At 37.7% G+C, this 22,783-nt stretch overlaps 1 protein-coding gene across 6 annotated transcripts in view; it reads right to left on the reverse strand.

Annotated features, from left to right (window-relative positions):
- Nucleotides 1–22,783, reverse strand: part of Rps6kc1 (ribosomal protein S6 kinase C1) — a 139,941-nt gene that overhangs the window by 102,384 nt on the left and 14,774 nt on the right. For 4 of the 6 annotated variants that reach the window (XM_048356705.1, XM_048356704.1, XM_048356703.1 and 1 more), the window contains 3 exons: nt 16,572–16,692; nt 9,293–9,408; nt 4,674–4,767 (listed from right to left, as the gene is read on the reverse strand). In XM_048356705.1, coding sequence (XP_048212662.1) covers nt 4,674–4,767; nt 9,293–9,408; nt 16,572–16,692 — 331 coding nt within the window. Of the gene's footprint in view, nt 1–4,307; nt 4,527–4,673; nt 4,768–9,292; nt 9,409–16,571; nt 16,693–22,783 lie in introns of those variants that run through there. The other 2 variants (XM_048356709.1, XM_048356706.1) reach the window with 2 other exon arrangements.

Here is a 22,783-nt window from a genome sequence, read left to right on the forward strand (position 1 = left end):
TTAAAATGAAAATAAGATGGAGACAATCAATTAGATGGCCTTTCATCTTTGGGAAAGTATAGTTTAATTGCTCTGGACAAAGGAGATAAAGAATAACTAGCATTCCATTTAAGAAATGGAAAAACATGTCAACCTTTTATCTAAAATCCTGCTGAATAATTTCACATTTTTTAGTTCCATAATAAATCAAAGTCCCGGAGGTGGGGGATGATAGGAGGGGCAAGATCAACATGCACTGTATCATAAATTGAAAAATTGAACTGAAACCCCTTTGTACAACTAAATGTGTGTGTGTGTGGGTGTGTACAACCAAAAATAAATGAAAATGAGCTCCACGAATTGAAAATAAGAGGGTTTTTTTTCTTTCTTTTTCTTTTCTATCTTGTTTGCTTTTCTGTCTTTGAGGGGTAATAGAGGAACACACAAAAACAGAGGGACATGGAGTGAACAAATGATTCAACGGTACTCAGTAGAAACTATGCTGAAAATGAACTACATTGTGGGTGAGGAAAGGAGAGAAAAGCTGGTAGAGAAAGAAGGAAGGGGTGACACTGCCCCAAAAGAAATGTGCTTAATGTTTAATTTATGAACTTTAATCTATCTTTATACCACCTTTATAATAACAATTTTTTAAATATATAAGTGAATACAGTTTAATACCAAGATACTGATTTTATTAACTCTAAAAGCAGTTTCTCTACTGCAATATAAAACAAGCATAGATCTAAATCAAAAACACAAATCCCAGATTTTCATGTTTCCTTTAGAACTTTTCTTCAAAGCAAACTAGGGCTTGTTTTTTATATGTTTTGTTTTTGTTGCCAGTCCTGGGGCTTGAACTCAGGGCCTGAGCACTGTCCCTGGCTTCTTTCTGCCCAAGGCTAGCACTCTACCTCTTGAGCCACAGCGCCACTTCTGGCTTTTTTCTATATATGTGGTGCTGAGGAATCGAACCCAGGGCTTCATGTATACGAGGTGAGCACTTTACCACTAGGCCATATTCCCAGCCTTAGGGCTTGTTTTTTAAAGTGTTTATAAAAGTAATCATCACTTAGCCATACACTATGTGCTGCCAAGTAAAAAACTTGTCACATGCTATAGTTTAGTTGTGATTCAATTCCCAAAAGGTTTTTGTGCTGGAAACTTGGTCTTCCGTTAAGTGGTGTTAAGGAGGTAGGACCAATAGGGACTGAGACCTCCTAGATAATTAGATCACTGGAGACATTACCCTTGGAAAGATTAAACATGATTCTTGTGGAATCTGACTAGTTCCCAAGAGTGGGTAGCAAGCTGTAAAAAGAGCCAAAATGATCTCTCCCCATGTCTGGCTTCTTCTCTTACCATGTGATTTCTTCTTCACATAGCTATCCCCACCTCCCTTTTCCTACACCATGTTGTGATATAGTATATAGGAGGCAGGGCCAAAGAGTTGGGTCACCCAAACCAGATGTTCCTGGTTCACGCCTATACACCTAGCTACTCAGGAAGCTGATATCTGAGGATCTTGGTCCAGACAGTCCAGGCAGACACATCCACAAGACTCTTATCTCCAATTAACCAGCAAAGATCTGGATCTAGAGTGTGGCTTAAGTGGTAGAGCATCAGCTAGAAGGACTAGGCACTGGGTTCAAGCCATGATACTAGCACACAAAAAAGGAAAAGAAGCAAGGCTCACACAATTTTAGACTTTCAGAATCCAAAACTGTAAGTTAAAAAAATGTCTTTCCTGGCTGGGAATGTGGTTTAGTGGTAGAGTGCTTGCCCAGCATGCACGAAGTCCTGGGTTCCATTCCTCAGCAGCACATAAACAGAAAAGGCTGGAAATGGCGCTGTGGCTCAAAAGGTAGCCCTCTACCTTGAGCAAAAAGAAGCCAGGAACAGTGCTCAGGCCCTGAGTCTAAGCCCCAGGACTGCCCAAAAATGTCTTCCCTTATAAATTACCCAACCCTTAACTATTTTGTTATAGCAACAGAAAATGAACTAATACGTGTCATCATTCTAACTGCAACTGAATGAACTTGAAACAGCAGACAATGTATTAAGATTTTACTCTTCTGGCTTGTTCCAAGAGCAAACTAATTCACAAGTAAGAAAAATGGCAATCCACGTTCAAGGAACCATTTAAAATTCTTCACTCAGAAAAACAGTTAAGGAGTGAACTACTTCATATTTTAGCTTTAAACCCAAACCACAAGCATTTGCTACTACAATCTCTCTAAAATCCTCCATTTCACCACATACCTATGAAGTCTGGCTGATTGCCAGCTTTCTTGCTCTTCTGGTACTACTAACGGTTCTCTCCCTTGGTGCCTCTAGGGTTCCCAGGGCTTTTAGTTATGAAGTAAATCTTCCAAATTCCCACTATGGCAGAAAATCTCATAATTATTTAAAAATAATTTCTCATACTCATTACCTGACTTAATAATACAACTTAACAATACAACAATAAAATTATATTTTTTAAAGTCTTTTCTCCATATAAATAACAGTGAATTTGCAAACTCTCTTGATGGTCATTTTTCAGTACTGGTCAATAAGTTATCTTTCATCAGGATTACTTAGCCAGGGCTTCGGCTCTAAAGGGAGGAGTAAAAGTAAGCATTAGCAGTACTCATGGCTCCTTGGTATTCACACTTCAGTTGAAAAACTAAAATGAACTGACAGGATAAAATGCCAATATTACTTTTGCTGTCCTAAGGCCTTGTCAGATTGCCCTTGATTCCTCTCATAAATTTTAAGGCTAAAAATGTGGCTTGGCAGAAGAATGCTTGTTTAGCACAAGCAAGCCATTTAGTTCCATTCCCATTCTACCAAAAAAAAAATTAATGAAAACAGTTTCATTCCTAAAGTATAAAACCTTCCAAAGGAAATGAGTCTTTGGGGGGCTGGAGGCATGTTTCAAGTGGGAGAGTACCTGCCTAGCAAAAATGAGGTCCTAAATTCTTGCTGAACATTGTCCTTTCTGTTCTCCTTTCCTACTTTTTTGTTAATTCAATGTCATAGAATCAGTACATTTTACAGGTGGGAAATATTCCTTTCTCGGGAACCAAGAAATTGAGGCACCCAACAGATCAGAAAAAGAAGACACTTTCCAAGGAAGCCAGTTCTAGAATTAAAAGCACACTGGCAAAGTCTAGCAGACGCTAGACTTTTCTAAAACCTAGCCAAATCCTCAGAATAAATCAGTTCACAGAGAATAGACTTTTTCCCAAAAATCATATAGATTATAAATTAAAGTTACTGTCAGTAATATTCTGGTGGAATCAGGATGGAGTCAAAGGTGTGGAGGGCTTGGTGGAGACCCCTAGGCATACAGCCTCCTTGTATTCCACACGAGGTTTCAATGAATGAACCTGCTTTTAAGTCAATGTAAAGCACAAAAAAAAAGGAGCAAAATTAACCACTTCTCAAAGTGGTAGCACCAACAGAAAAAAGGAGTGCAAGTTCACCAACGAATATAACAGATAGCAACTTGCTGCTCTTACCAAGTCAAGAAAGGAAAGAGTCCATGTGGCTCTTGCCAGCTGACATCTAAAGCACAGCGTCACTAATACAGCACTTCAGTGATCATAGCTACCTTCCATGTAGCAATCACAAAGTAATGTTTTCCACCATAAACTTTTTTTTTTTCTTTTTTTGCCAGTCCTGGGCTTGGACTCAGGGCCTGAGCACTGTCCCTGGCTTCTTTTTGCTCAAGGCTAGCACTCTGCCACTTGAGCCACAGCACCACCTCTGGCCAATTTCTATATATGTGGTGCTGGGGAATCGAACCCAGGGCTTCATGTATATGAGGCAAGCACTCTTGCCACTAGGCCATATTCCCAGACCCACCATAAACTTTTAATTCATGAAAGAGATAAAAAATGCTTACTCTATTATTTTACCTTTAATAAGCCAGACCTACCAACCTTAATAAATCTATTTTGTTTCTAAATAACGATTCCTCTTCTGCCTCCCAACCACTCTTTTATTTTTAATTTCATAATCTTCCCAGAAAGAAAACTAGTTATGGAAAAAAATATAGTTATGGAAATGCATTATTAAAATCTTCATATAAATTCAAAGATCGTTTGCTAAGGGAACAAAAGAAGAGTGAGTTCTTGAATTAAAGAGATTAAAAGCAAAAAATCACTTTGGTTTAGACTCATGTAATTAGAAATTATATCAAACACACTAAAATTGCCTTAGGCTTATTCTTTCTAGGTAAATGACTCAGTTTTAAAAGTCAATCTGAAATATCTAAAAGTCAAATGCTGGTTAATTAGTACACAATAATTTGTACTGCCTAATATATAAAAATGTCTTACTTGGGGTTGGAAGCATGGTTCAGTTGGTAGAGTGCTAGCCAATAACCACAAGCATCAGGTACTGAGTTCGAGCCCTGGTCTCAGACCAAAAGAGAAAAAAAGTCTTACTAAGCTCTAAACTTCCATCAAATCTAGAATACCATTAATTGTAAGCTAAATCATTACTGTATATACTATGAGGAAAGAAAAAAGCTGCCAATTAAATTGGAGATATCTACCCAAATGAGTGCACGTCATGTTAGTGCTGTGAAAAATCTGAAAGAAAAAAATTATTTCAGAATAAGTAAAACACACTGTAATTCCCATAGACAGCCAGTTTGCCCCCTGTACAATCTTTGATATGCAGAAGAAATTAAAGTCTCTTACCTTCTGTACTACACTCAGGAAAAACATCAACAAAGGAATCTGAGTAACCTTCAGCAGGACCAATTAATTCAGAACCATCATTAATTATTCCACCCTAAAAAGATGAAAACAGTTGTGTTTCTTTGTTATAAAGAGCATAAAATATCAGCAGTAAACATCACTTATCTCAACTGGGGAGTTTACAGAGTATAGGAATTAATCTATCAAAGCAGAATACTACTGTTTTAAAATAATCAGGAAGCAAATCAACACTGGCTCATTAACTGTAACAACCAAGAGGGTGTGAGGCAGTAGAGGCAATACATGGGAATACAGTGCTTTCTGCTTAATTATTCTTTTAACCTAAGCTGCTCTAAAAGTAAATATTATTTAAATTTCTGATGAAAATACTACTGGTTATAATAATATATAACTTAGTAAAAGAATATTGCTTTAAATCCATCAAAGACATTCACATCACACAGAAAATTTGTGACAGTTACAGTAACTTCAGAAACTTGGGTGGCAGAAGGGGGGATCATGGTTCCCCAGGCAAGCCTGGGCACACAAGTTCAAAAGACTCCCTCTCAACTAATGGCTGGGTATAGGAGCACACACCTGTCATCCAAGCAACCAAGGTTATCACAATTAGGAGAATCACAGTCTTGGCAAAAAAGAGACTAGCAGAGGGCTGGGAATATGGCCTAGTGGTAAAATGCTCACCTCATATACATGAAGCCCTGGGTTCAATTCCTCAGCACCACATATATAGAAAAAACCAGAAGTGGCGCTGTGGCTTAAGTGGTAGAGTGCTAGCCTTGAGCAAAAAGAAGCCAGGGACAGTGCTCAGGCCCTGAGTTCAAGCCCCAGGACTGGCAAAAAAAAAAAACAAAGAGACTAGCAGAGTGGCTCAAGTGATAAGAGTGCCTGCTTAGCCAGTGTAAAATTCTAATTCAAATCTGAGTACCTCCAAAAAAGAAGAAAATTCACAAGAAGAAGAGAACCCATCAGCTAGGTATCATTTAGCGTCCTTAGGAAATAAGTCATTGTGGCTAGGGAAAAATGATGGGGTCCATTAAGAAGTTATTGGATTTCGGGCTGGGAATATGGTCTAGTGGCAAGAGTGCTTGCTGAAGCCCTGGGTTTGATTCCCCAGCACCACGTATATAGAAAACGGCCAGAAGTGGCGCTGTGGCTCAAGTGGCAGAGTGGCAGAGTGCTAGCCTTGAGCAAAAAGAAGCCAGGCCCGGAGTCCAAGGCCCAGGACTGGCAAAAAAAAAAAGTTATTGGATTTCATCAAATCATAAATGACAACATATCATCCAACACCTCAGTGATGTAGGGAGTTATTTAGGCTTAAGAACCACTTGTGCATGACAGATAAAAGAAATTTAAGATATTTTTAGTGAAGAGACACATTTTAAACATATAAATCACAAATGCAAAACAGATTTCTCCATGTGACCATTTTTATTATTTATCTAGATCTACAAATTCAGGCCTCGAAAGCTATTTTCTCTTTCTTTACGTGCAAGTAGATAATGGTTTCATTAGACAAGTGATGGTGTGATTTTGTGCTGTGGCTTTACAACTGAATGCTCCAATCACAGAGAAAAGTGCTTCTAATCAACTCTTAAGCAATTACAAATAATTCATAAAGCAACTCTTCTAATATTTAACATCCTTCTTTGTGTCTTCCACCAAAGAATTTTATGTCCAAAACCTAACTACCAGGATAGCAAAGTCCAAGACAAACATGTCATTTCCTCTTCACTTAGCATAAAGAACTCACTAACTCTAAGCAGAAATATTCTACCTAATAAAAGAATATATATTCCTTTCACGTACACATGAAACATTCTCCTGGTTATATCATATGCTTATTAACATAAAGGGATCAAAATCATACAAACTATGTACTCTGATCACATGAAAACAAATTTAGAAGTCAATAACAAAAGAAACCAGAAAATCCAAAAATATCTGGAAATAAGTAAATATTGATTTCTCAGTAGCCCTAGATCCAGAGAAATTTCAAAACACACTGAACTGCATAAAAACAAGAACAAAATACATATAAAAAATGTGGTGCTCTGAACAGTGCTCAGAGGAAAATGTGTTGCTGTAAATGTCTGCATTAGACAATAACAGTCTCAAATCAATAATTTTCACTTTATGGAATTAATGAGCATTAAGTCCAAAAAAAGTAAAATGAAAGAAATAATAAAGTTCGGGGTAAAACTAATGAAAAACAAAACAAAAAATAAGCAAAAGTCCCTGAAAACAAACATTGGTTCTTAAAATAAATTAAGAAAGAAACAGAGAGAGGGGGAAAGGGAGGGAGGGACAGAGGAGAAACCTTAAATTCCCAGTCTCCCTGCTTTAGGTACCAGAGTGCTGGGATTATAGTTATGGGCCACCACACCAAAAGTAAGTAGTACCAAATCCTATATAAACTATAGGATTTTTGTACATAAATAAAATAAAAATCAATTTATAAATTATGCAGTAGGAGAGCAAGGGGTACAGCTGAGCACTAGCTTAGCATTCAACTCCCATAGCATGTGGGGTAAAGGGAAGTATTATAAATTAAGCTGTAAGAAAAAAACATTAAAGAGTAAATAGTAGTAAAACAAAACAATTATATCAATATGTTATAATAAAAGTTACTTTAAAATTTAAAATTTGCCAGGTGCCAGTGACTCATACCTATAATACTAGCTACTCAAGAGGCTGAGATGTGAGGACTGCTGTTTGAAGCTAGCTCAGGCAGGAAGATCTGTGAGACTCTTATCTCCAACTAACCACCAAAGAGCCAAAAGTAGAACTGTGGCTCAAGTGGTAGAACACTAGGCTTGAGCACAAAAGCTCAGGAGCAGCATGCAAGCCTCAAGTTCAAGTCACACAACCTATGAATTGTCTCATTTCTAGGATTTTTCATGACATATATTCAGTCTGTGGCTGACTGCGGAAATAGTTTAATATAGATATAGATATATATATAACTTCTAGTTTTATTTTTAATAGTACTGAGGATTGAACTTAGTGACTTGTTCTTGCCATGTAAGCATTCTACCACTTGTGCCATGCCCTGAGTCAACTGTTTTCCAAAGTGACTACTATTTTATATTCCCCAACAGTATGTGAATAAACCAGTTCTTCCACAACCTCACCAACACTTGATATTGTCTGACTTTGTAATTGTAATCAATGTATCAAGTGTGTAATGGTATCTCACTTTTGTGTTAATTGCAGTTTCTACTGGCTAATGACTTCCTAGGCTTGTACAATCATATGTCTTCTTTAATGAAATGTCTAGAAAAATCTGCCTATTTTTGACTGATTATTTGTTTTGCTGAATGGTAAGAATATATTCTGAATATATTCTGGCTAAAAATCCTTTTTATCAGCTGTATAATTTTTATATTTTCTCTCAAGTTGTAGCTATGATGATACTTGTTCAGATTAACAAGTTGATGCTAATTTATCTGGAAATTAAAGCACTCAATTATCATAAGAATTTTTAATAAAAATGAAATTGGCAAAATTTTACAATCTGATTTAAAAACTTACAAAGCTACAGTTTGATAGCTTTATAAGATAGTATGGTAATAGTAGTTGCATAAAAATGCTCTCATAGATTAAAACAACACAATAACAATCCAGAAAAAGCCATTACACTAAGTCAATTTATCTTCAGTAACAATGCTACCACAACTCAATAGCAGAAAGAATAGTCTCTCAAACAAGTAGCATTGTGTCAGATATTCATGTGTTACAAGATGAATTTAGACCACTACTTCACACCATGTACAAAAATTAACAAAAAATGGACTAGAGACCTAAATATAAGACTGAAATGTTTAGAAAAAACATCGGAGAAAATCTGTATAACTATGGATAACTCAAAAAGGAAAAAAAAATCAATAAAATACACTTTATAAAAGCTAAAACAAAAAGCTCCTATCATTCATATACAGCTAGTATTTTAGTCTACAAATTAAATTTATATACTCTGTTAAAGAAAGGAAAAGATCAACTATGAAACAATCATCTAGCTTTTTTCTAGAAACCTAGCAAAATGCAAAAGGTAAAATGTAGTGGTGAAGTACAATACTAACTAGCAATTTTTTGCACAGCTGTTAGTGCAAAATAAGTTAGAAAACTAGTATGTGGGTGTTAACTGGACGTCGAGTCTCAAAGATCTATCGTCCAGGCTGGCTTTAAACTGTAATCCTCAGATTTCAGTTTATCTCTGAGTAGCTAGGATTATAGGCATGCCTGCCTTTAGAAAATTATTATTAAAATTGATGGGACACCTGTAGTCCCAGCTCTCAGAAGAACTGATAGTTCAAAACTAACCTTAGCTAAAAAGTGAGACCCAATTTCAAAAGAAAAAAAAGGTAAAGAACTTAGAATGAAAAATTACTTGTCATGAAACTTAAAACATTCATATTCTGTGACTGACCTCTCTAAAACTGTGCAATGACCACTGTGCATAACTTTGTACAAATTAGTGTAACTATAATAAATGTAAATGCATTTTTATTCCAAAGAGAAGTCTGCAGCTGAAACAAAAATTCAAGAAGTGAATATAAAAGTATTAGTAAGATATAAGATATGCCAGAAAGACTACGAACCTTGAAAAAGTCTTCAAGCTGCTTGCTGTTGTACAGAGCAGGAATATTGGCAGAGAACTGCAGCAGGTCTTCGGCACACTGTCTTCTCTCTTCAATAACAGTTTTATCAAATCTCCCTAGTATAAAATAAGAACGAGCACTTACGGAAAAAAACAACCAAACACTGCTCACAAAGCAGCACCTGCCTACCACTGCCTGTCTGTGGTGCTTATTATAAGAGCAAACTCCTGAAGTCACATCTACACACTACAGTTAGCATCAGCAAGAAAAGAAAATGATGTTTCTGATAAAACAGGAGGTGGAGGTGTCAACTGAAATAAATGGTAGTGTAAGAAATTTATTCTTATGATGCTGGTAACATAACACTAAACTGGAAATGAGAATTTTAAAGAACATGAATGAGTTACCACAGTAATTTAATATTGTCATTACTCACATAATTTCCTCTTTTCCATTCTTCCTGAATTGAAAAGCGAATGAAGAGAAGAAATTATGAGAACATCTGTATTATTGGTGGGGTCAAATGGCTCGGCTTTAAATAAAACTTTCATGCTACATCTGTGTGTGGTACTGTCACACACATGACAGCAAGCTTGTGAGAAAAAAGCACACAGAGCCAGTGAGTCCTGCTTCACAAGCAGACCAAAGGTGGTTTTCAGAGAATTTTTAATGGCATATGCAATTTGAATGCTTATAAGACATTTTCAAATATGATCATTTAATCCAACCAGTTGGCATTTGTCACACAGCCAGTATCTTACTGATTGCAATATAGGTTTAAAACAATACAAAATCAAAAGAGTAGCATTATCACACACTTAAACATTTTAAGTGGTTTTACAAAATATTATAGAAAACTATGGCACAAGAGATTTCCAGTTGTAAAAACAAAGAATTTCAAAACTGAAACACTAAACTACCCTCTACTCAGTGTGCCTCAAGCTTGGGGAAAGTATCTATTTCATAACTAAGAAATGATCTAGAAAAAAAAACAGAAAAAGAAAAAAGAACTCTAAAGGTACTAGAGTTAGACTTGGATTCAATACAAGCTCTAAGTGAAGTTCTGGCTCAAGTGGTAGAGTGCCAGCCTTGAGTAAAAGAAGATAAGGGATGGAGCCCCAATCCTGACTTCAAGCCCCATGACTAGCACCAAAAAAAAAGGGGGCGGGGGTTGGGGCAGGCACCAGTGGTTCACACCTATAATCCTAGCTACTCAGGAGGCTGAGATCTGAGGATTGTGGTTCAAAGCCAGTCCAGGCAGAAAAGTCTCTGAAACTCTCATCTCCAAAAACTACCCATAAAAAGCCAAAAGTAGAGCTGTAGCTCAAGTTGTAGAGTGCTAACCTTAAGCATGCTAAGTTCAAACCCAGACCTGGCAAAAAAAGAAATATGTGTGTGTGTTTGTATGTATGTATGTGTGTATACATATGTATATATACACACACACTTTACCTGACTTATGTAACTATAATCCCTCTGTCCATCACTATTATAACAAAAAAAACCTATCTCAGTATCGTGAAAGACAATAATAATGATAATAATAACAGTGCATAAGGTATATACCATATAAAGAAACAAGCTAAATGAGTCATGATTGTGGATCTAAGGACATTTATAGGGTGAATGAGGAAATATGACTATAATCTGCCTATTTCATAATATTATTGTATCAACCTTAAACTTCATAAGTATGATGTATTATGGTCATAGGAGAAAAATGAATAGTAAGCAAGAAATGTCATTATATCTCTAATTCATCCTGAATAATCCAGGAAATAAGGATACTCACACAAAGAGAAATATACAGTGTGCGGCAAAGCATTAATGATCAGTGAACTTGGGGTAAAGATATATAAGTATTCACTATGCAATTTTTAGTGGTTCTTTTCTATAAATTTGAAATTTCTGCAAATTAAAACAAGTGGTAGAAAGTATGTGCTATATTGCTGAGCTACAGAACTGGGAGTAGGAACAACTAACTGTACCTACAGAAACACAGAGAACTGGTAGAAGAGAAAATATCTAACCAGAAGCTTCATAGTATAGCAGTACAAAACTAAAGGAGACTCAAGAGATGATAAGGCAGAGAATAACTGAGCAACTGACAACAGCTAATACTAACTTGCATGTGACTAGCATGAGCTACAACTATTGGACAGAAGAGTTCAACCAGATTTGACTACAAAAGTATGTTCTTTTCACTTATAACACCAGAACACTATATCTCTATGATTCTAAAAACTAAATTAAGACTCCTTTGCTGCTGAAACGTGCTTACTAAATATGTGAAAGGAGCTAAAAAGATGGATGATTAACCCACAATTCTCACTACACAACCACAGCTGCTGTCTGCAGGGTTCACTATAGTTATCAAGTATTACAAATGGACTGTATCATTTACTGAAAGAGATGAATTTCTCACTTATTAAGATTAATACGGGGGGCTGGGAATATGCCCTAGTGTCAAGAGTGCTCGCCTCATATACATGAAGCCCTGGGTTCGATTCCCCAGCACCACATATGTAGAAAATGGCCAGAAGTGGCGCTGTGGCTCAAGTGGCAGAGTGCTACCCTTGAGCAAAAAGAAGCCAGGGACAGTGCTCAGGCCCTGAGTTCAAGGCCCAGGACTGGCAAAAAAAAAAAAAAAGATTAATATGGAGCTTCCAAATTATAGTATAGAAACACGTGGAGAGAAGTTGACGATAACACATTAGTAACAAACAATAATAACTAAGATTTAGAACCAAACCCTTTCATCTACTGGCAACCTTATTATTTAAGAAGCCAGGCTGATTATCTTCGAACATTAAAATTAAAGATCCATATGTGTATGCAGGCTTGAAACTTAGCTCAAGTAGTAGAACACCTACCTACCTAGCATGGGGCCCTGAACTTAAATCTTGGTACAGCCATAAAAATGGGTGTGTACATTGGAAAGTACAAGGCAAAACTAAAAACAGATTTCATGGGACAAGGGGGGAAGGAAGGGAAATGGGGAAAGAAAGGGGTGGAGGAAGGAAAGGAGATTACAAGGTGACAAATGGCACTGGATTTTACTATGCTATTTGAGATGCTCTGCAGACTGTCTCAAAATCTCAGAGTTGTGAAATATACAGAACTTCTTGAGCAAATGTGAAGTTCAGTGAGTACTATAGTCATTCCAGCTATTCCATGTAAACAAATGGTCAATGGAGATAGATCATTCAAAAATTTTCCTAAATCAAGAGTATCAGTAGGATTCAATCATAAAACTAAAACCACTCCATAATTTGAAGATAGAAACCCTGGTACAGAATCATTTATCATGATAGTAATGAGAGATATGAAGAGGTAACTAATATCCAAATTTAGAGAGTAAGTATTCAAGGAAAGAACAACTTCCCAAGGCTGAGATTCATATATCTAAAGCGAGGGTATGCTTGCAGCATTGAGTGGGAAAGAAGTTTGTTTGCATGGTTCCTCAGACCAGAGCTGGTCTACACTTAAAAAAAAAAAAAAAAAAAAAAAAAAAAAAAAAAAAAAAAACAAGGAAGAGCCAGGTACAGGTGGCTCCAGCCTATGATCTTAGCTACTCAGGAGGCTGACATCTGAGGATCATGATTCAAAGCCAGCCCTGTCAGGAAAAGCTGTGAGATTCTTATCCCCAATTAACCACCAGAAAACCAGGAGTAGGGCTATACCTCAAAGTGATAAAGCACTAGCCTTGAGTAAAAAAGCTCTGGGACAGCACCCAGGCACTGAGTTCAAATACCACAACTGACACAAAAGAAAAGCAAGAAAGGTCCCTCCAAAGAGAAAGCCAAGGCTTGCAAGTAGGCCCAACAGGATCATGATGTGAGAATCCCACTGGGAGGCAAGGTATTAAAAGGCCTGGAGTATGAAATCTGCACTGGGAGGTCATGGGAAACATTGCTGAGGTATGAGCTAGCCAAAGCTGGGAGGCATGCAAATGTGGAAGAGGCACCAGGAGACCACTTACCAACAAGGCAACCAGGTATACAGTCTACAATACCTCTGCCAAGGGGAGCACAGGGAACAAATCTGAAGATTCTGGCAAGTCAAAGCTGAGGGGCAAGTACACAGAAAAAGCCCAAATATACAAGAACCAATTAGAAGCTTGCTCTCCCCTATGCCTGTTGTGGCTTAGTGTCCTTTGTAAGGTGGTCACCTACAAGCTTGCCAAGTTACTTTGAACTGGTGTGTGGCCAAAGGATGGCCTCTAGCAACAACACACATAAACAAGAAAAAAATAGTTTGGGGCCAACAAAGGAGGAAAGATAAGCCATCCTCCCACCCCAATGTTCCCCCAAAGCCTTCTATTTCAAGACTTAACAAAGGAAAAACAGTGAAAATGCCTAACCAGGAAATGGAAAAAAGAACATGAAGTGAAGAGGCAATAAAGACAATAAGTGGTACAGATTCTCAGAACCAATAATTACAATGTAAGAACTCTGGAAGTTCCAGGCTAATATCTGAAAGGCAACCATTTCCCCAATGTTGATGAGAATACAATTGATACCAGTTACCAGAACATAGCTACAAAGCACAAAGGACAACAAGATACAGAAATACTAATTTATTTCAGAATAGACTACATATGCCCCAGAAAGAAAACTCTTTATTAATAGCAACTATAAAAGAAGTTAAACATAAGAAAGCTGGCATTTCAATTTCATTGGGAAAATGATGGCTTATCTGGTAAATGATCTCAGAATAGATACTTATTCTTTTGAAAGAAAACTAAATTAAGCATCTTCTGATAACATTTTCTAGAGAGCAAGAAGACTTGTTTAATCTACAATAATCATCTTCCAGGATATTGTAGGTATTAAGAAACACTTCTAATTGAGGGGAAAAAAATCCAAAGTTGGAGATAGAAAAGTAAACATACTATAAAACATACAAATTTTTGTTTTCAAAAGAAAGTTCCCATTCAATATGTACTTTGTGGATTTGTGTTGCCTGGGATTCACAGCATGTGCCTCAGCCATAATGGTTCTGTTTAGAAGTCTTGGAATATAAAGATTGTGGATGATATGACTAGGACCCAGACCTATGCCATATCAACACATGCCTGAACATCTGTGCCCTGGACTTCAGTATTAATCCAACCATTATCCTCATCTTGATTTTAAACACCACATCTGGAATAATATTGTAAGACATTTCACAAAAGAGAACAGATTTTTGAAGGCTACTCATATCCTCCACTCTCAATTATTAGTCCTAGACCCTGAAGCTATGATCCTATACCCTTGACACTTAGGCTTTGCTTAGTAATTTATACTCATATATTTGTCCACAATGAGCTCAGGAAGTACACATTTTCATGGATGGAAAAAAATTGTGTGAACACATTCATACACACACATATATAAGGAACACACCTAAAATATGTATACATACGAATATATATAAACATATGTATATAAATATATGCATGTTTGTATATAAGCAGAATTTCAAATAACCATTGCATGGTACATATGCATAAACATAAATGCATGCTTCCTAAGCAGCTGCTGAAAGAGCTTAGCAGTAAATTGCAATGAGCATACCTACTGTTCAGACATGGTCTCTGTAGAAGGCAGAGTCCAGCCCCAAAATGGAATCCATTGAGCAATCTGAATAGGCAAAAGCTTACAGAATCATTAACCATTTGCACAGGACTTACTACTGAAAAACGAAATAAAAGAAAAGGACTACTTGGGGTTGAAGGGTAAAACTAAATGAAGTATTTGGAAGAAGAGTGTCCTAGCCATGGCTAAGACTTAAAATTCGCTGGAGACACTGTGGCTGCAGCCACTAGATCAGAGCAGTTAGTTAGGTTGCCCCCATCACAGCTGTCCTAGTAGGAATGCCAAAGTTGGTGGGCAAAGAATCACAGTTTGAAACTCTCTGCTGTGGTGCCAAGAGTTCTAGGGATGAGAAGGAGGGAGCAGCAGGAAGGAATCAACAACAACATTTGGAAGAGGATGAGTAAGTGTCCCATACACATACCAATGGCAGCACAAAGCAAGGCAAACAGAGACATACCAAAACCTACTTCCCTCAGTATCCCTCTACTGGCTGAGCTCACCTTTGCCAATAAGAAAGGAGGTCTGCAAGGAAATAAAGACTGATCTGGAGCCAAAATGCAATAAATTAGTAACTGGCAGAAGCTCTAATACTACTTCCCACAAAAGCAACTAGGATTCTCAAAGAAATGGTAAATCCTAAGGAAGAGGAAGAATTCAAGATAAACACTGAATATCTTGTTATACCTAAAAATACCTGGAATACAAAAGAAAGAATATGACAGAAGTTACAAAAACACAGAACTAGTTAACAACCTGGCGAAGATGGGGCTATTTGAGCATCAAAATTGGGCACATTAATGAATTCTAAACTACTAGAAGCCAGAAATTAGTGTAAGTCCAAATCAATAAAGTCTAGATGAACAGACATACAAATATAGAGATACTGGTAGGTCCAGATAACTAAATGCACAGATAGGTACATGGATAAAGATTATAGCTACATAGATTCATAAAGAGAGAAGGGAGAGTAACAGCAAATATGGAGGAGATGCCAGCATTGAAAACTCATTATTTTGGAAACCTCACACAAACATTCTTTCATGCAAGCATCATCAATGGATGCTAAACCTTAGAGACAGTTCTGTTAGAAAAGCATGACCTTAAAAAGTTTGGGGCTAGGATGTAGCTCAGTGGCAAAGCGCTTGCCTAGCAAGTGCAACATCCTGGGTTCGATCCCCAGTACCAAAAGAGAAAAGACAAAAAAAATACAGTTATAAAAACAAAAAAAAAAAATGTTTCTCCACAAAGGTTACTAGCTGGCCACGAAAAAGGAAAATAAGGGCTGGGGATATAGCCTAGTGGCAAGAGTGCCTGCCTCGGATACACGAGGCCCTAGGTTTGATTCCCCAGCACCACATATACAGAAAATGGCCAGAAGCGGCACTGTGGCTCAAGTGGCAGAGTGCTAGCCTTGAGCGGGAAGAAGCCAGGGACAGTGCTCAGGCCCTGAGTCCAAGGCCCAGGACTGGCCAAAAAAAAAAAAAAGGAAAATAAAAATACTCCGTGTTTTATAGTCTAAAAATGTCTCCCCAAAGGCATCAAGTCATAAGCCCTAGAACCTGCAAATGTTATATTTCCAACCCATGAAAACAGATTTATTAATCAGTAAAAATACTAATAATAGGCAGGCACCAGTGACTACTCAAAAAGTTAGCTAATCCCTTTTTTAAAATTACACTTTCAAAATATTCACTTACCAAACACTATTCCTTTAGCAAATGGAGGAAACAATTCTGAATGTCGAAATAAGTTTTTGTGAATTTGCCATAGTTCTTTGTGCAGTTTCTTAAAATCACTATATCTCTTCCAAACAATTATCTAAAGAGAGAAAAAAGAAATGTATATTCCACAGCAAAAACAATTTAAGTTCCAATATCTAAGCCACAAATAATTTTCACTAAAGTGTTCAAAATTACCATGCAAAACAAACATACTTTCAAACTAAAAGGAGTAATTGTCTGAAATAAACTGATACCTGCTTTAATGTATAAAGGATACTCCTCTGTTTTGACTTTTTAATTTCATTTTAAACAAGTACAATTTTGTCCATAACTGGGAAAATATTCAACCTGGCACAAAGAATGTGCCATTTACTACATAAAATGTCATCTAATCTCTTCCAAAAACCTATTACTATTGGCCTGGAAATTAGCTAGATGCAAAACATAGTTTTAAAAAAATAGCATGCTTACAAACACAAAATAATCCAGGCAATCTGTAAACACAAAGGACATACACAACATCTGCTTAAAGGATATATAAAGTGTGTAAAACTAAAGAAGTGGCTGTATAGCAAGTAATTAACATGAACTTTGTAACTTTTTCAAAAATTTCACTTTAGGGGGCTGGAAATATGGCTTAGCAATAGAGTGCTGGCTTTGCATGCATGAAGCCCTGGGTTTGATTACTCAGCACCACATAAGCAGAAAAGGCCAGCAGTGGCACTATGGCTCAAGTGGTAGAGTGCTAGCCTTGAGCAAAAAGAAGCCAAGGACAGTGCTATGGCCCTGAGTCCAAGCCCCAGGAGTGGCAAAAGAAAAAAAAGAAAGAAAGAAAAAGAGAAATCTCACTTTAAACTAGTAAGGTTTCTGGGAACAAGGTCAATATTGGTCAGAAAATCATGAAAACTAATATATTAAATAAAAGAGGGGAGGGGGCACTGAGTAGCTCCAAGCTATTCAGGAGACTGAGATCTGAGGACATTGGTTCGAAGCCACCCAGGCAGGAAAGTCCATGAGACTCTGACCTCTAATAAATTACTTAGAAAAGACAAGAAGTGGTGCTGTGGCTCAACTGGTAGAGCATTGGCTTTGAGCCAAAGCAGCTCAGGGAAAGCACCAAGGCCCTGATTTCAAGCCCTACGACTGGCACAAAAACAAAATAGCTACCTAGATTAAAAACCATTAACAAGAAATTTGCTTTCAACAGTTTGAACTATTTAACCTTATTCAAATTAAATTAGAAAAAAAAAAACACTTTGTAAAAAAGAAGGACTTCACAGCTCTGACATCCCTGGGCCAGCCCTTCAGTCTACACAAAATGGAGAAAAAGGGTTTTTAAATTCCTGTCCTTCTGAAAACTAGTCACTTCACTTCTAATAAATTCTAAATGTTTCATGTATAAAGCACTGCAATGCTAATGACCAAATATTAATGAAGGCAGGTAAACAGATGCTGTTTAAGAGATACCTGCTAGAGTTTGAAAAGAGAGAGAATTAGCAGTACCCAGCACTTTCCAGTTCTCTAAAACAAAGTATGGAGAACTCTGCTGCTGACAGAAGTGAGTGGCACAGAAAGGAAAGGAAGGAAACCACACATAGTAGACAGAGACCAAATGAACATTAGGCATGTAAAAGAAACAACAGACACTGACATAGAGTGCTAGGCTCCATAAGGAAGGGAGGCTGCAAGTAAAAGCAAAGGAAAGACTCAAAGAGCTATAAAGGTACACAGGCTAGCACTCTGCAATAACGTGGCTTGAGTCCAGAGATCTGCAATCCATGCAGCAATCTGATGTAGAAGTAAAGCCCCATGGACTTTCTGGCTTACTGCTGGTATTACAGTGCTGAATCATATTAGGAGAGGTCTTACAGTGAAGCGTAAGAGAGAGATGATTTATACCTCCAAACCCCAAAGACTTTCTCTTCTCCACGGGTTAAGTGAGCAACCCCACCCAAGAATCAGAGTTGGCCTAGGAATCTAGTTGAGACTTGGACTCAAGATTCATGGACAAGGACCTACTTGGATAGGAAATGTGCACTGCATCACAGAGAGAGGTCAGTGGTGATGATATTGGGGAAGCAGAAGCGAAAATTCAAAGACTAGTATGTGAAAATACTAGTGGGGGTAGAGGGTGCTATGACAGAGAACTTCAAGGTAAGGAACCTAGGAGCTCTCAGCGCCCAGTGCCTTGCCCCTCCAGCACAGAATGCTATGATTTAACTGCATTCTATGCTCACAGAGGGCTACAGGTATTTGATGGAAAGCAGCCTCCATCTGGGAACTTCCCCAGGCCAAACATGCACTGGAAAGTCTCTGAGGCATGGGGTAACCATAGGGTCCTCAGCCTCTGTTGGGGGCTGTCCTTCCCCCAGCCCTGGGACAATGGGAAGGAGCCCCTCCCACCTTCCGGCCTCAACAGGAAGAGGCCTCCGCCCCTTGGGAGGTGAACACGTGCATGCCACCATGATGGGGTTGTCCCGCCCACAAAGGAAGTTTTGTGATGTCACTTGATGGACATGGTCCTTAGCCTATGACTGGCCCTTTGGTCAGCCCCCTTTCTTTCCCGCCATTACTTCTATATAAGTGCCTTTCCATATTAAAGTCTTTGAGACACATCCCACCACCGCAGTGTGTCCCTGATGCCTTCCTTTTCGCCCCCGCTCTTGGTAACATGTGAGGGGACTGGGGGGAGGGGAGGCTTCAGCAACCTTTCCTCAACTTAGCGCAAGTCCATGGAGTACGACTTTGGCCTTCCGCCGGCAGAAGGCAAGGCCGAGTGCTCTTTCATAGTTTTTCGGGGTTCACCATTCTCCCCGTGGGGTCGGGGAGAAGGGGATCGTTAAGATCCCAACATCCGACAAGCCTCAACTACTGAGTCATTTGAGGAGAACAAGCATTTTGTGTCTATTTGTATGTATTGATAGTTGTCCCTATTTCATTGTTTTCCCTGATTTTCTTCCTTATAACTTCAACCCAAAGACTTTACTTCCCCTTTCTTACCTTACTTTCTATTTTCTTTGCCCTATCCCCTCTTTATTTTATTAGTATCTTCAGCTTTCATAATTTTTAACTCCTAAGTAGGACTATTCCTATAAGTAATCTAATGTTCTTCATTTCCTAACCTTATGTTTCCATTTCCTACTACACTTAAATATATACTGATTTGTAAATTGTTTCTGTTACTGCTATTTGTTTCCTCATCTCCAAGTCATAGTAAGGAGTAACTCCAAGAAAAGGATGTCTGTTCAGAAGATCCACAATTTTAAAACTTTTTAAAAAGCCAAGCAGTATGATTTCTGGAAAAGTTTATAACTCAATAATTGAATCTAAAAGTACTAAAATGGCTAAAATGCCAGACAAAGAATTCAAAAATATAACTTTAGACATGATCCATAAGGAACTAGGGACATACTTCTTCAAGAAGTAGAATAGACCTACTGACAAGCACAAGGACCTGAGATCAAACCTCCAGTACCACCGGGGGAAAAAAAAAAAGAAGTATCAATGACTTCAAAGATGTTTCAAATAAAACACACAGAGGATGGCTAGGAATGTGGCCTAGTGGTAGAGTGCTTGCCTAGCATACAGGAAGCCCTGGGTTGGATTCCTCAGTACCATATAAACAGAAAAAGCTGGAAGTGGGTGCTAGTCTTGAACAAAAGAACCCAGGAACAGTGCTCAGGCCCTGAGTTCAAGCCCCAGGACTGGCAAAACACACACACACACACACACACACACACACACAGAGGAAAGTACTAACTATACATTAAATCAAGCAAAAGAAATAACTGAGATTAAAGATAAGGATGAAGAAAGAAATATTTCATTCAGAAGACAATTAGGAAATATAAGTAACCATGATCATTGTATGATCATTTTAACATTTCTGGGACATGACTGAAAGGTCCTAGGAATCCATGTGGTAGAAAAAAACAGGCATATAAACTAATGCATAGAAAATCCATTCATGGGGTTGGGGATATGGCCTAGTGGCAAGAGTGCTTGCCTGGTATACATGAAGCCCTGGGTTCAATTCCCCAGCACCACATATACAGAAAATGGCCAAAAGTGGCACTGTGGCTCAAGTGGTAGAGTGCTAGCCTTGAGCAAAAAGAAGCCAGGGACAGTGTTCAGGCCCTGAGTCCAAGCCCCAGGACTGGCCAAAAAAAAATTAAAAAAAAAAAAAAAGAAAATCCATTCATGAAATTATAGGAGACAATTTCCCAAATCTAGGGGACGACATAGACATCCAAGTTCAGGAGACACTTAGGCCAAACAGACATGATCAGAAAAGCAACTGTCTACCTCACAGTACAGTTAAAATGCTACAACTACAGAACTAAGGAAGAATACCTAAGCTGAAGTTTTGGGTTTTTTTCACTGTTTAAGGAATTTTATTAAAGCAAGAATTTTATAATACAAATTACGTTTCCTTGCACAGTTATCAATTCTGTTACTTAGAACTGACATCCTGAGCTATTCCACAGTAAAGAATTACAAAATTAAAGAAAGGAATTAAGTTGAAGTTTTTAAAAATGCCAATTTAGGGACTGGGAATATGGCCTAGTAGCAAAAGTGCTTGCCTTGTATACATGAAGCCCTGGGTTCAATTCCTCAGCACCCCATATACAGAAAAGGCCAGACGTGGCGCTGTGGCTCAAGCCAGGGACAGGACTGGCAAAAAAAAAAAAAAAAAAGGCCAATTTATTAAGCTAGGAGGAAGAGATTTAAGGATTCATATTTGAGGCCAGCTTGGGCAGGAAAGTCCAAGAGACTCTGATCTCCAATTAATCACCAAAAAGCTAGAAGTGGATTGATCCATGGCTCAAGTGGTATAGCACTAGCCTTGAGCAAAAAGCTAAGGGACAGCAACAATTTAGGTATAAAGGCAAACTCAATAGTATATCAAATCTCCCAGCAGAGACCCTAAAACTAAAAAAAATATGAAGTAATGTATTTCGTGCCCTGACACTAAATAACTGCCAACCAAGATTACTATATCCTACAAACATCCTTTACAATTGATGGAGAAATAAAGACTTTGATGGAGAAATAAAGACTTTTGGGTATTGTATATAAGTTTAACTGAATTAGGGAAGGAAAGGGAACATCAAAATGGTGAGACAAAGGATAAATGGCAAACCAATGCAACAGCGATACTCACAAGACAATATGTTGTAAATTAACTGTACAACTCGAGTCTGAAAAAATTGTGCATAATGATTAAAAAGAAAAAAAATAGAATAAACTAGGAAGAGAAGGAAAATTCCTCAACTTTAAAAAATAAAAAAGTTTATCAGCCAGGCACCAGGTGACTCTGCCTGTAATCCCAGAAGACTGATCTCTGAAAAATCATAGTTCAAAGCCAGCCCAGGCACAAATCCTCAAGACTCTCATCTCCATACAAGAGACAGGGGAAGAGCCAGAAGTGAAGGCATGACTCAAATAACAGAGTACCAGCTGAGAGCTGAAAAAACAGACCAAAAGTACAAGGCCCACTACCGGCACAAAATAAGTCTATATATGACAAACTGTTAGCAAACATTATACTGACAGTGAAAAACAACATGCACTTCATTGAAAATTGGAAACAAGACAAGAATGTCATTCTTACCTTCTTATGAAATACGGTAAGTGAACTCTTAGCCAGAGTAATAGTCCAAGAGAAAGAAAGAGAAAGGATAGCAAATAAGAAAAGAAGTTATAGGTGACCTGATTGTATACTTTAAAAAAAACAAAGGTGTCTGCCAAAAGACTCTGATTTGCATCTGATAATTTCAGCAAAGTAGCAGGATAAAAAAAAAATCACCAAATTTTTTAAGAATCCAGTTTTTCTTTACACTATTAGCAAACCTGCTGAAAAAGTCACATCTCATTCACAACAGTCTCCAAAAATAAAATAGCTAAGCACAAACTTAAGATGCTGAAGACCCCTATAATTACAACTATAATACACTAAATTATAAAAGACACTAGGAAATGGAAGAAGCAAGTGGAAGGACTTTCAAGGAAACTAATATTACCAAAATGGCTAAGAAAACTAATAGTTAAACTGTGACATAGAACAAATGGACTTAGCAGGTAGCTGAATAACATCCCATCCAACAGCTTCAAAATTATATTTTGTTCTCAACAGCACTTGGATCTTTCCCCAAAAACAAGATCACATTTTAAGACATACTACCAAA

This window comes from Perognathus longimembris, chromosome 11 (genome assembly GCF_023159225.1).
Source record: "Perognathus longimembris pacificus isolate PPM17 chromosome 11, ASM2315922v1, whole genome shotgun sequence".
Classification (NCBI taxonomy): Eukaryota; Metazoa; Chordata; class Mammalia; order Rodentia; family Heteromyidae; genus Perognathus; species Perognathus longimembris.